This window comes from Nelumbo nucifera, chromosome 4 (genome assembly GCF_055504915.1).
Source record: "Nelumbo nucifera cultivar China Antique chromosome 4, China Antique-T2T, whole genome shotgun sequence".
Lineage (NCBI taxonomy): Eukaryota > Viridiplantae > Streptophyta > Magnoliopsida > Proteales > Nelumbonaceae > Nelumbo > Nelumbo nucifera.
In genome coordinates, this window is record NC_142652.1 from 8,992,816 (window position 1) to 9,007,562 (window position 14,747).

General features: G+C 38.4%; 1 protein-coding gene across 1 annotated transcript; it reads right to left on the reverse strand.

Annotated features, from left to right (window-relative positions):
• Positions 1–6,241: 6,241 nt before the first annotated feature.
• LOC104591488 (serine/threonine-protein kinase D6PK-like) lies at positions 6,242–10,214 on the reverse strand. The gene is made up of 3 exons (XM_010250332.3): positions 9,867–10,214; positions 8,213–9,623; positions 6,242–7,376 (listed from the first exon to the last, which is right to left on the reverse strand). The coding sequence occupies exons 2-3, from the start codon at positions 9,469–9,471 to the stop codon at positions 6,503–6,505; spliced, it is 2,133 nt and encodes a 710-aa protein (XP_010248634.1). The 5' UTR covers positions 9,472–9,623; positions 9,867–10,214; the 3' UTR covers positions 6,242–6,502.
• Between the last annotated feature and the right edge of the window lie 4,533 nt (positions 10,215–14,747).

The following is a 14,747-nucleotide window of genomic DNA, read 5'->3' on the forward strand; positions in this document are numbered from 1 at the left end:
CAAAAATCCAAAATAGGTTAATCATGGTTCCCATTGGGGAACTCGTTGATGGCTAATTTACAAATTCGGAGTAGACCTATTCATATTCATAGGTTGAACCAGGCTTTGTCTCTACAATAACAGAATATGCTTAGACCCAAGCCCGAACCTGACCTGTACATCGAGCCTAGGTTTTGAGACCGAGCCCGAGCATCATATAAAGCCTGAAGTCCAAGATTGGTCAAAATTTTGTTTTTTTTTTCCTTTTTAGTTCAATTAAAAACTAATTTATTTATATTAAAAGACCTTAAGGCCTAAAAAAATGAAAGATCTCATTATTACTTGAAAAAAGAGAAGAAAAAAAATATTATATATATTTTTATTATATAATACATTATCAAGTAGTACTCGGGCTCAGATTGAACTTTTTTGAGAAAGCCTGAACCCGATACGAAAAAAGGTCGGCTATGATGTTTTAAGCCCAAACCCGAGCCTGCGGGCCTGAAATTCTGTCCAAGCCTAACTTAGATCAGGTTGAACTAGACCAGGCCGCCAGGCTACCCGGCCCATAAACATGTCTAATCCAGAGTTCTGGACGAGATATAAATGACGAAGAAGTACGAATACACCCGATGTAGAATTCTGAATTCCAGCCCCCCCTATAAACCACATCCTTCCCGTGAATTTGGTATCAATTCACGGTGAGAATGCATTCCCCCATAGTATGGGGCTATAAAATTCTGATATGGGCTGATTGGTCATTCTCCCTATAAATGATAACATATGACAAATTCTTCTAGTTAAAGTAGGCTTCTCGCACACGTTATTTTCCTCTGTTCTTGGTGTTTTTGGAGCAGCGACAATATAATAATAATGGCTGTGTGATCGACACCTAAAATTGTAGAGATAGGATAGGAGAGGGCAGTGAGAATTTTACAACTTACAAAACAGCAATGGTGAAGGAATCCACGACATCTGTGCAGCTGTTGGCAAAGATCAATTGATGCTTTTAGATGGGCTCTTGATCACGCATGTTGTTTCCCCGGAACTATTCATTTGTAGGTTCTACCTCATTCATGCCTTGCGTCTATTGGAATCAGTGGCAATTATCCTCACAAATTTTCATTTGTAATAAATACCCTTTAAACTTTCATTTTATCACAAATATCTCCCTCTCGAATGGAATACATTAAATTATCAAAATACCCATTTGAGTTTTTATTATTTTCTTTATTTACCCTTTTCTCTTACACCCTAATTGATCAAAAAATACCTCCATTTTTCATATTTTAAAAAAATATTCACCATTTTCTCCCATAAATTAAGAAAAATCAAATAAAACCTTAAATTTATATATATCAGTAGTATCTATCAATAGGGATGGCAATATTCCTCATCCCCATTGTGTACCTGGCCTCCCCGACCTGACGATGACAATGATGGAGATTGCCTTGCTGGGTATGGGGATTAAAAAGGGATGCCCAATCTGGGATGGGGACAGCGATGAGGAATGAAGTCCCCACCCCACCTTGATCCCAATTACCTATACTACCTATAAAAGAGTGAATGCCCCTTATTTATGGAATTTTCATTGGACATTTTCTAACCCCCTTGTCCAAGGATACAATGGGCATAAAGAGGATATATATGTCATTTACTCCTACTTCAAAAACTACCCACTTATAACTGTTTAGAAACTGACCACTTAAGAAAGTTCAGAAACTGCCCCGTAAATTTTAAATAGTTTTGTCTTAGAGATACTGTCATGTGCAAATGCACATACACTTTTACTAGTATATATTAAATATATGTATATATATTAAAAATATAATATTATTTATGTTACTTATAAAATTATTTATATTTTAGTTTTATCCTTTATTTTAAATAAATTCTTTTCAAAAAACAAACTTTTAATTAAAAAATGTGAGGATTTGGATCCCTGATGGAGAATCTGCTTCCATTGGGGATTGAGGGTGGAGGCTAAATTTTTTCCCTGATGAGGATTGGGGTCGGGGATGGAGATTAATTTAAAAGTCAGAATCAGGGATGAGATATATGATTCCCACCCTGAACCCATTATATTGTCATTTATATTTATCAAAAAGAAGCTTCTACAAGGGGTGTTTCGGGTTGATTAGTGATTTGGGGGGTAGACCGACCTTAAAGCACCCCCTCTGAATCAGTTTCAAAAAATAAAAAAACATAAAAAACAGTATCGATACGCCAAAGTATCGCCCTGTATCGATATTTTAAACCTTACTCCACATCAGTTATAAAATACATAGGGTATAATATACCCCACAACCATGAATCGGGTGTATTTTTTCCTTCTTAGTCTGAGCCCCGTTTATTTTATCATTGGGTATTATTATTGTTCTCACAGCCTGCTATGCATAAGCATTCAGCTAATCCCAATTCGTCAGGAGTATCCTAATCCCACGAAACCTGACCGGACTTACATTTTTTATTACCGAGTTAAATTGATTGAATTACAATTCGGGTCAGTGTCGAGGAAAAAGATTCCCAATTCACCGGGGAGGGGTAAATATCATTTTGGGGAATTAATCAATTAATAAATGAATTCTGAGGCTAAGGAAAATTAATAAATGAATTCTGAGGTGGAGTGGACTATAAAAAGCCTAAAAATAATTATAACTTCGATCGTGAACTTACAGAGTTTCTATCCAATCGAAGCCAGTGATCATCGGGTATTTTGTGTCATTCATTAGACCAATCGAAGCAAGTGAGCCAGGAATACGTGAAGACGTCTATTCTTCGGTGATTTACAGAGAAGATTAGTATATCGGTTGGAAACTGGTTTTTCTAAGACACGGGATGGGGGATTTGAAAAACGACTGGGTCTGGGAAGGATCATATGGTTTTGTTGCTATGAGAGATACTGGTTGTTTTCATGCTGCTGCAGTGGTTTGGTCCAAGGTCCAAAATCTTGTTACGTATCAACCGATAAGTATTCACCGATATACGAAATGTAAGGAGTTTCAGGGTATGACCTGTTTTAGAGGTAATCAGGCTTTTAGCTGACCCTCTGAACATATTGAAAAAAAGGGTAAATCTATGATGTGTTTTGACCAATTAAAACCCATCCATGAATTTTGATAAATAACATTTTATTTGCTATCAGGTTTATGATTCCATTTTATTGGGTAGTTATTTTTCAGATATTTTATCTTTTTCATATTATAGTCACACCTTAAAAAAAAAACTAAAAAATATAAGAGTGTCGATACAAAGTCCTATACATCCAATTTGGCATGTCGAACTGTATCAAAACTTTGAACCTTGGTTTGGTCATGTCAATCGGGGCATCTTGGAAGTGGAACTGAAAGTTATCCCATCTGCAGTTGTTTTTTGCATAGAAACCAAGGCTTGAGTTTTTTCACAATTGAATCTGATTCATTGTTTTTTTTTTTTCTTTTTTGTTGGGCTCTTAATGGTTCTGAGTCATCTATCCCTTAGTCCCTCGTCGACAATATTTAGTAACATGAGTAATCAAATAAATAGATGGTTTCATGATGCTGTTCACATAGTAGCTCATAAATCTTTCTTTTTCACTTTCTGTTTTCAGATGGTCTGGTGGTTTATGCCCATTTGTTTTGCGGGATTAGGGGTCTGAAATTGGATTCGGAATGGGTTATTCCAATTTTAACTGAATTTTTAATTGTTTGGTTGAGTGGAATCGAAATTTCATTTCTATTCCTGGTAGAAAGACATTCCCTCATTTAAAGGAATGACCATCCTCTCCCCCCTCCCTTGAGAATGAAATTCCATTCCTGCTGATTCCAATTTTTATTCTCATTTCTATAACCAAACAGACTATGCTGGGAATAGACAATTCTGATTCTAATTCCGACTGCAAACCAAAGAGACCCTTAATCTCTCCTGTAACCATTCAATTGGAGTGCTCACACATAATCATCTCGTTAATAGTTGATATTTGCTTTTAATTAGCCATTGCTTGGAAGCTAAAGGAGCAGGGCTTCAAATATCCCTCTGCACTCTCTGCGTTATTGTTCTCCAGTTATTGGGAGCAGAGAACCTAAAGATGCCGACATTCATTTGATCACTTGATTTTTCCTTCGTGCCTTCCAGAAAAGTTTCCTGCTCCTATCGTAACATGAATAATTTTACATTGCAACTCCCAAAGGACTTATTGCTGACGGATTGAATTACTTCTGCAGGCGGTTGAGAAGGGTCTGGGGATGGTAAATTTGTCCAAAAAAAAAGCGCAGATTTTTGTGAGGTCAACCGTCAACGTTGTCTTTGGTTGCAGAAATGTTGTAGTTGTAGGACAACAGATGATGGGATAGAATCCTTCTCTAGCACAGCGGAAAATGACACAAAATGCAGAAAGGAGCTTCTTTGAATGTTTGTTTTTCAGTCATTTATTGAGGCATATGCTTCTAAGACTATATGATGCTTTCCTCAAAATCTGATACTATGATATATAAAATTCTATATGAAAATTTTTTAAGATACTATTAAAGATAATGAATTGTGACAAGGAACTAGAAAGTTGTGGGTGTGTGCATTCCACTGAACCACCCACAACAATCACTTTGTGGGTGACCCAACAATCCGTATACCTACTAACCAATGACAAGATCGACTACAGTATAAGTGCCCTACTGTAGCCACAACAACAACCTGACTTCCAAATGTCAACAAGTTTTCAAGGATCTTTAGAAATCTTAAGAATCTTGTTTCAATTTATCTGTATACCCAGTTTGTTCTTTTCTGTTTAAAGTTTATTGCTCATGGTATTAGTAATTTAGTATTACTGCAAAGAGTACTTTTATATAACATACAATGACCAAACATATGTTGTCTATAAATTTTGAAGTGGGAATACATAAAATGATCAGTAATTCTTAATGACAGATCTAAAAGGACTTTCCTACAAGTTCTTAACAGTTTTCATTGAATGCTGCAAATCCTTTCATCAAGAATGTTGAACTATCAATCAATTCTGTGCCTATGATGGGGCAAAATAAAAAAGAATTCGAATAACTTTAGCTTTAGAGCCCGTTTGGGAGGGCTTCTGCGGTGATGAGCTGTGTTGACAGAGCCGCTTCTGAGAAGATACCTATGATGGCTTCACTGGAAAGTTGATTTTTGGGCTCGTGTAAACCTATTTTCGACTTTCTGGATTTTTACCAAACAGGCCTTCATGACTTTTCAGGTTTCTTGGCTCATACAGCACCAAAAGCCAATGTGTGAAAGCCCTCCCAAATGGGCATTTAATCATCTCATCTTGTATCCAAATCATCAAGCCCTCCCAAATGGGCATTTAATCATCTTATCTTGTATCCAAATCATCAAGCATCAGTGGCAACAAGGAAGTCAAGAGTCTATACTAACAAAATGTTGAAGTCATTGGACTTAAGTACCCTTTTCTCACCATGGTGGCCAAGACTCTGAATTCACAATCGCCAGCCCTTTGTCTAAAGTAATGTTATGCTTCCTGAAGTTGCAATATTCTAATTGTATCCATAAAGTCTAAGAAAGTCTTAAAGAGGCATGTTTAAGTGTGTAATTAATCTGTAAATAACAATAAACATCCCTTCATATAGCCCAAATTCAGGGAAACTGCATGTCAAACCATGAGATGTTTAATTAAAGCGTTCTAGATATCCTTTTTAATGGACTCTCCAGATCAGAATAAAATGGGCCCCACATCAATAGCAGTAAAAAGTTGCAGAATTAGGAACATGTTGGACTTGGTGTCACACCTTGAACATCTTGATCAGAATTATCTAATTCTTCTGTATCTTATTCAAATCATAAATCTAAGTCATCCTTGAGTTGATACAAGCTTCCAGTTATAAGATAAGGACCTCATTTATGATGAGAAGTAGCTAGGGTTTCAAAGATCCCACAATTTGGTGTAGAACCTTATATTTTTCAACAGTAGTAACTATTATCTTTTTTTTTTTTTTTTTTTTTTTTTAATTTCTTTGTGGAACGTTTGCTTTGAGGTATGCAAAATTTCAAATACAGACAATATACTTAAATTCTCTGGTTCAGAGAAGCAGTAGGCCTTAGGCTAGCATATAAACCAAAAATTCAATATTGAATAGTTGAAATTTAGGACTACATTGATTAGATCATATGATCATGAACCGAAGCTCTCCTCATTATTCATTCCAACATCTCCGAATAGTAAAGATATTTAAATAGGTTCCATCTAACTGTGATTGGCTGATTTTTCAGTGTGAGCAAGTGAAAATTTCTGTATATATGAGTAAGTATGGGATCCTTGAATAATGATAAAACTTCCAGACTTTCCAATCAGATACATCATTTACAATATCAGTGAGCAGGGTTTGACGGATAAGAAAGAACAGCAAGTTCTATCCTCATTTCAGCAGGAATTGTCATGCTTACTGAAAATAAAGAGAATTTACTTGTGTAGTTGGGAGGAGCTACAATTTCTGATCTCCTTGCCATGGAAAAGAACCATTCAACCACAATACCATGAAGTTGGTGCAGATTACAAGAATCAAAAGAAATCAATCTCTAAATAATTACCTGAAGGTTTCATATCCATTCCTGGCATCTTGTCATTTGCCAGTGCCTTTGGCACCTCTGTTGTCGTTGGCAAGTCCATCATGAAAGGCTTTGGCACCTCTGGTGGACTGGTACACCGGATAAGTGCCCAATTCACACTTTGAAAGAATGGATGTTGCTTAACTTCGGTGGCCCCACGTCTATATGCAAGACGATGCTGTGGTTCTTTAACAAGCAAACCTCTGATCAAGTCTCTTGCAGCAAAACTCACAGTAGGTGATTCTGGAAACCTCAGGGGTTGCCCTATCACATTGAAGAGAGTGGCACGGTTCCCTGATCCTTTGAATGGAGTCTTTCCAAACAAAAGCTCATAGAGAAAGATCCCAAATGTCCACCAATCTACAGCACTGCCATGGCCTTCACCTTTGATGATTTCAGGAGCCAAGTACTCATGAGTGCCCACAAAGGACATTGAACGAGCATTTGTAGGTTCTGCAATAAGCTCCGGGAGTGGGCTTACTTGATTATAAACTTCATTTTTTGATTTTGATTTCTTTTCTTTCTTGGACTTGCTTGAAAAGAAACGTGGTGCAAAACATGTTGGTTGTATGCAAGATGGTTGGATTGCACAAGTTGGCTCAATGCAAGATGGCTGAACACAGAAGGAATTCTTTATTGAGTCCATGCTTGTGTTTGAGGACTTCACCAGTGTTGGGCAGACTGCACATCTTAGGGAGAGATCAAAATCTGAAAGCATTATATGGCCATCTTCCCTCACTAAAACATTCTCTGGTTTAAGGTCTCTGTAAATGATCCCAAGCATGTGTAGGTACTCCAGAGCAAGGAGAACCTCTGCCACATAAAATCTGCACCATGATTGCAAAGTTAATTCAATAAATTAAGCCAATATGTCATTCTAAATTTGACCCTTTGAGAAGCAATTTGACTTTGAAATTGCAACTTTTTTGTCTTAGTTTTTGTAACAACTACCTACACTCCACAATCATCACTGTCGTACCAATTAGTTATGTTATATACATGAGATCGGGTCATGCTGTTTTATGATAACTTTTTATGGTGGATTTCATAAGGAGTTGGAAGGCCATTCAAAAGGTGTCTCTTTTGTGATGGTATCCAGAAAAGATTCAAAATCAAATACAAATGGCTCTGGTAAAAACCAGTTTGGACGATTAGAGACACTCATAAAGATCTGTGTAAAGGGAAAGATCATCTCAGTCTGGTAAAGTGGCATAGGATCAGGATAATGACAAAATTAAAATATATTCTATGATATGAATAGAAATATTTATATTAGTAATGTTTACAAACATGCATGTGTGATTTAATAATAAAGGGGTTCAACTATGATATCCATAAACCTTCATAAAAGTGGTAAGCAATCAGATGGTATTCATCAAAGTTCACCCCCGGGGGGGGGGGGGGGATTGGTCAAAGCTCTTCAGGTATCATGTCTTTCTGGCAACATAGATTTACCCATCATAATATATTTGCATCTTTCTTTTCAAACATAAAGTAGCAGAAGGTTATTCTTCCTATGCCATCCCATTCATCTGTACAGGGCAGTAAACTTTATATAGATAGTTCAAAATTGAGTTGGATCTACATATTTCTCCTGCCCATTGCTTTTGAAGCATTTGCTACTTTTAAGGGAAAAAAAGAATATACTAATTAGGGATTATACCTGGCTGCATGCTCAGGAAAATATTTTCCTGGTTGTCTTTGACGTAGTGCATGCAGGTCTCCTCCTGGGCAGAACTCCATCACTAAGCAAGAGAACTTCTCTGTTTCAAAGTGTGTATATAAAGTGGGCAAGAATGGATGATCCAGAGACTGCAAAATCTCTCTCTCTGTCTGAGCCCTCAGAAGCTTCTTTCGACTTGCTAGAGCTGCTTTATCCATAACCTTCATGGCGAAATAACTTCTAGTTCCACTCAACTCCGATAGGTAAACACTACCTATATCACCACAGCCTAGCCTTCTCAAAAGCCTAAAGTGGTTCAACCCCAACATCCCATCACGAGATCGAACAGCTTGAATGGCCTCCCATCTTCTATCGTTCCCTTTGTGTGGTTTGTATATAGCATTGCTAAAGCTACTTGAACTGCTCTCGTCGCTAACATCACTGCCAGTGCTGCCCCTGCAGATACTAGTCTTCCTGCTCTCTACAAAATCACAGGAGTTGCTAACTTTGGCACTTCCACTAGATTTTTCCACACTGCTGATACAATCACTAACTTCTGTGGCAGCAAAACTGTCCTTAGCTTCTGTGAATTGAGTTGCCGTGTAGAAACTGTTATCAGGACTAGGACAATGGCTGATGCCCGACTGTGATATTAATTGACTGTTATGTTGCTTCTTATAAGGGCCTGAAACAAAATCTGCCTGCTCTGACAAGAAGTTTGAGTGAGAAGTTTTGGAATCATCAATGGGATGTTTGATGCAAGGTTCCGGCTCTGGAACTGTTTCTGTTAAAACCTTCTCATTAGGAGTTGCATTCATGGTTTCGGTAGGACAATCTTTTAAATCCACAACTGCAGGTTGTCCCTTGTGTTTGTGCGATTTTTTAAACGAACTTGGTAGGTCTTCCTTTTGCAAATGACCTTCGACTGTCCTGTGGGAGTGCTTCTGATGGATAACAGGAGTCGCTTGATTGCCAGCCGTCCTGGTATTGTGATCCGGTGCAGTTGCAGTTGCACATTTAGGAGAGGAGGCTCCATTCGTCGGCTGTTTGGAAGAAGACCGTGGCGGTGGTTTTGCTGAGAACGGGGAAGGTTTAGAACTGGAAGAGGGAGCAGAATCATGAAGTCTCAAGGAAGAACGAATTCTATCGGCCAGCAACTCCTTGGAGCAATCTGGCATCGACACCGACGCACTGCTACTCAAGTCAGCAACCATAGGTTTTTGAGAGGGGGCGGTCTGTAGTTTCGAAGGTGTAGCCATCAAACGCAGGATACTCAACTAAAACCGTACTTGCGAGTAGACGAATCAAGACAGAGATTCTGCCGTGCAAGATCAACTCAGAACGAGGCTCACACCAAGCAATTCAAAGATTTTCTATTTCTTCTTTTTTCTTCAAAATCTAATTTCCCAATCTGTATAGACACGTTAAAGAAACCACCATTATCACTTAGACAGTACAGACGATTCTCAAAGATTACGTTCTCCCGCCACGAATAAAAGAAGAAGAAGAAGAAGATGTAATCAATGTATACGCAATCGAATGAAGACTAGAAACAAAATTCTAGACTTCACAGAAGCCGACCACTGCAAAAGAAAATAGAGCCCAGAGAAGAGAAAATGCGGAAAGAAAAAGAAAGAGAAAGAACTGAGATTACCTAGCTGATTAGAGAAAAGATCTTAAAATGCGGCAGGGGCGATCTTTCATGGCTAGAAAGTTAATGCGACCATTCAGAGCTCGAAAAGAGAGAAAGATTTCCCTTTTCTCCCTTAAAAGAAGGGCTTTATTGGATCCGATCGAAGCAAGAAGTCGGAGTTCGCTGGCCTCTGTGGCTGGAGAACTCTACCTACCAATTTCTGTTAATTCATCGTTTCTCGTCTTGAGAGGTTAGACAAATCCAAGCCAAGTTCACAAGCAAATGAACTGCAATGCAAAGCGATCCGTCTTTTATCTTCGGATATTCTCTTCTCAGTTCTTTGTTAATAGTAATATACAAGTATACTTCAGGCCGTCTTTTTCTTTTTCTCTCTTCTCTATAGGACTGGCCAACCGAGACTGCGACCTGCGTGAGGGATTTTTATTTTTTACTGAAAAATTAAAAAATGAATTAGTAGAATAATTAACAGAAACAAAATCAGAGAGAGATAGAGCACGAATAAATATGTATTATTAGTCTAATGCGTTTTCCTGGTAAAAATTAAAGGGAGAATGACCAATCAGCACAGATCAAAATTTTATAGGTCCAAAGTATAGGGAGAATGCATCCTGACCGTGAATTGATGTCAAATTCACGGGCAGGATGTGATTTATAGGGGGAAAGGGCTACTAGTAAGGTGGGTTGAAATTCAAAATTCTGCATCGTGTGTATTTCGTACTTGTCCGAAAATTAAAAGATAAAATTACATTTTAATATCTTAAACTTTGGGGTAGTGTCAATTTAGTACCGAACTTTCAAACGTGTGTTATTATAATACTTAAACTTTTAAAAAGTGTTAAATCGGTCCCTGGTATTAATGAATCGTCAGTTATGTGATATGTAACTTAAAATTTTCGAAAATATCAAAACTACCCTTCAAAAGAGGAAGACATTCGTTATTTTCTAACTTGAGACTGTTCATCCAAAATAAATTAACCCTTGTTATTCTCTCCTGAAGAAACTCTGGTGTTATCCCGCAGAATCTTCAGTATATGGATTTGTCTTCCAATGAACTCTGTGGCGAAATCCCGAATAACTTCTTTGCAACACCCAGGCTTCAACTCATCAACCTCTCGTTCAATTGGTTCACCAGAGAGATCCCAGCTAATTTCGGGGGACTTCAACAGCTTCAGTACCTATGGCTAGATTGGAATATGCTGGGAGGAACTCTGCCTTCTGCACTTGCAAACTGTTCTTCGCTCGTGCATTTAAGCGTTCAAGGCAATGCACTTCGAGGTGTAATACCTTCGGCTATAGGAGCTCTTCCCAGACTAGTCTGAGGTTCTCTCGCTTCAACAAAATAAGCTCTCTGTTTCGGTTCCTTGCGAATCGTTATGCTTGGATTTAATGCTTTCATGGGCCTTGTTCCACCATCAAAGGCGACATTTAGTGCCTTGACAAATGTGTCGACCCTGACCCTAATAATGCTGGATATTTCCGGTAACTCATTTACTGGCACATCACCAGCGGAGATCGGTAACCTCTTCATGCTAAAGGAGCTGAGACTTGCAAACAATTCATTTAATGTGTGTTGTTCCGGTGGAGATCGGTTCCAATTCTAGTGGGAGATCGCAAACAATTCATTTAATGGTGCTGATCCTTTGTAAGTTTGTATGGATAATCACCTATTAAAAAGGTGTAAATAATAACTCATTCTTCAATCATTTGATTTCAATTGTTAGCATTTAGTTGCTTAGAAGAAAGAATTTGGAGAAGCTAAAAAATGGTAAATCACTAGTTATCATTTATCTAATCATGAATATGAACTACAGGCCGACTTTGGATAATACCCATCGTATGGCTATCGACAGGGTCTTGACTATCTGGTTTGCTTCACAGGTTAAAAGAAAATGCAGTCTACTACTTTGGCAAGGTGGAATGAATTGTCCGTAATTTGTGTTAACCTAAGTTATTAGGTCCAATTTGTTTGCACAGTATGTGTCCGCATTCAACAGGCAACCTATTTATTGAATATTGATGAATCAAGAACAGCGTTATATGCTATCTGCTGTAGCCACGACAATCCTAGTTCTTGCATAGTTGCATGCATCCCTTTGCATCTTTCTTATTGTTCTTCTTCTGAGCATGGAGTGCTTTGGAATTAGCAAAGTTTGCTCATCTTGATACCGAGGCAATGGCATGACACATACGTTATTGTCATAAGGCTTACAACGTAAAGAGCATCCCATCTTCTGTGCTTAGAATCGTGCATGATGGGCGTGGCCATGCATATCCCATGGTTCCCGAAGCTACCCAGAATCTCTCCGGTGAACCGGCCAGTTGAATGAGAGGTTTATGAGTTGAAGCCTGGATGTTGCAGACAAGTTATTCAGGATTTCGCCAGAGAGTTCATTGCTAGTTTATTTCTTATGAATAGTTATAGTTTTAAGGTAGAAGATAATGAATAATATCTTCTTCAAACATAATTTTGATATTTTCAAAAATTTTAAGTTATACATGCCATCAGATAATCAGATAATGATTAACGGTAGAGATAAACTGAACATTTTTTTAAAAATTTAGGTACTACAATAACACATTTGAAAGTTGGGATAATAACTTGACAGAACCCCAAAGTTTAAGTACTAAAGTGGAATTTTCCCAAACTAAGAAGAGTATTTTGTCTACCGCAATAAAATGAATGATATAACGTTAACACTTAACAGTCCAACAGTCGGCTGCCCTGTCCATTCTACGAAAGGACAGGTTTTTTAATCCGGGATTGGACGAGACTTGCGAACGACCATTGGATTGGGATTTTTTTAAAATCAAAGGATGGTCAAAAGCCATCGCGAAGACCATTAGCTCTCAACAGCTCAACTGCCATCCATCCCAGCAGTTTTAAAAGGCAATACTGTAAAATATCCAATTGCTCGGAATCTAGTGAAGAGTAGCCAGTAGCCACTAGACAAAGGTAAATGGTTTATATATGGTTAATTAATTAAGTTATTTTTTTTTTAATCTTGTTGGATTTAGATTAATTTAAAATAATCACATTCACATGAGGTTAAGTTACCACAGCATTAGTATATCATAAATATAACATATTTTTTGGGGGAAGAGGCCAGATGGAGAGGTGTCACATGCATGCACGTGAACCGGAAGGAAAAGGCGAAATGCATGTGAAGTTGTGGATAGCTGCGCATGATAATAAAATACGCTTCCAATGCTTAATCAGAATGGATGAGACCCATAGTAAAGTGGTTGAATCAATGTTTTGTGTATTTTAATTGGTTTCACAGTTTTTTGAACAGGATTGTGTTCAGCTAACTCTCTATCTCGCTTAACCCCGTACGGCACGGACCCACCTCAGTCTCAGCTTACCAGTTACTGACCACGTTGGATGAACCATCATCAATATGTTGTGGGAAGCAGATCCGGAGTCTGAGAGAAGAGGGTTAAAACTTAATTGATTGACTGGAGTAGATTGGGGCAAAGTAAGGACAAGGAGGAGCAACACATTGACGTCAGGACGGGAGGATAAGAAAGATATGCGCTTATTTTCATATGTCCAGACTCCTGAGTTGTCCAAAAGAATACGACGACAGTGATCGAAAGGCTTTGGATCATATCATATGATCGCTTTAAGTATTGGCAGACAAGCCCGGGAAGAGAAAGCCCAACACCTACCCTTCCTTCTCACTGGTGGGCCCGTCCCTAGCCCCCTCTACACGTGGAAAGCGCTGGCTCTCAGAAACCTTTTCCTTCAACTTCATCCCCCACCTCGTTGGGACGCAAGTAAACAATCACTTTCAATCTGCACTGTACAGTCGTCTACTTATCCGTTTCTTTTGTTTTATAAATTTAGGGTATCATAGCCCATAGCCCATAGCCCATAGGGCTGTATCTGTAGAGTGTAGACGGCGGGAAATCCAGGATCTGGGGCTTAACAAACTACTGACTCGCACGCACATGGGTTCCACCCCCCTACCTTACGGCGGTATATAACGTGGGGGTGTCATTAGCTTGCCACTTGTCTAGTAAGCACTCTATCCCATTCTCATGTCAATCCTGCACAATTCGGCTCAGGGCTCAGGCTTGAGTCTTGGGTTAGGCTGCATAGGTGGATTTGATTGATTGTATAGAGACTATAGAGTGAAGCCCACCGTCCAGGAGCCAGGAGGTCAGGTTTTGCTTTGGGTGAGTGTGACTGGGTAGGGTTAGGGTCCTCTCCCCTTTTAATAAAGCTCAAACTTTTCAGCTGAGGAAAGTGGGTTTGGAGCTAACTAATAATAACTAAAGTAACACCAGTACAAGATTACAGATTGAAGTGATGAATCTGGAACTAATCCATCCAATATTTGGATGGGTGGACATCAACAACATCATTCTTCCAAGTTGCAGATATATATAGAGGTTCAGGTTGCGTAGAAAACATAAGGGTACCTAATCCAACTGATTAGACGCTTCCCTCGGATCTGGTGAGGTGAAGCTTTTTAACTAAATTATGATCTTGAGGATTTGGGAGTCGGCTCTTGAGCTTTAAAATCGAGTCCAAGTCTCAAGCCAGACCAGCCAAATTCGCGAATGAGCTCAACTAGTTAGGTCATGGAGACATGGACAGCCCATAAAGGGTATTAACACATGATGACGACAACCCGAAAGCGGAGACCTGTATCATCGTCACTGAATAATTTTATTATCAAAAAAAGGTATCACTGAGGCTGTGTTTGGTTGCAATGCAAATAAATTTGCATTGATGTAAAACTATGACAATGCAAATTCTAACCTATTTTATTTCAAATTTTAGCTTCTTTTGTTTGATTGCAATACAAATAAGGTAAATTAAAGCATGAAACAGAATAAAATAAAATCCAAAACAAAATTAAACAAGAATTTGCA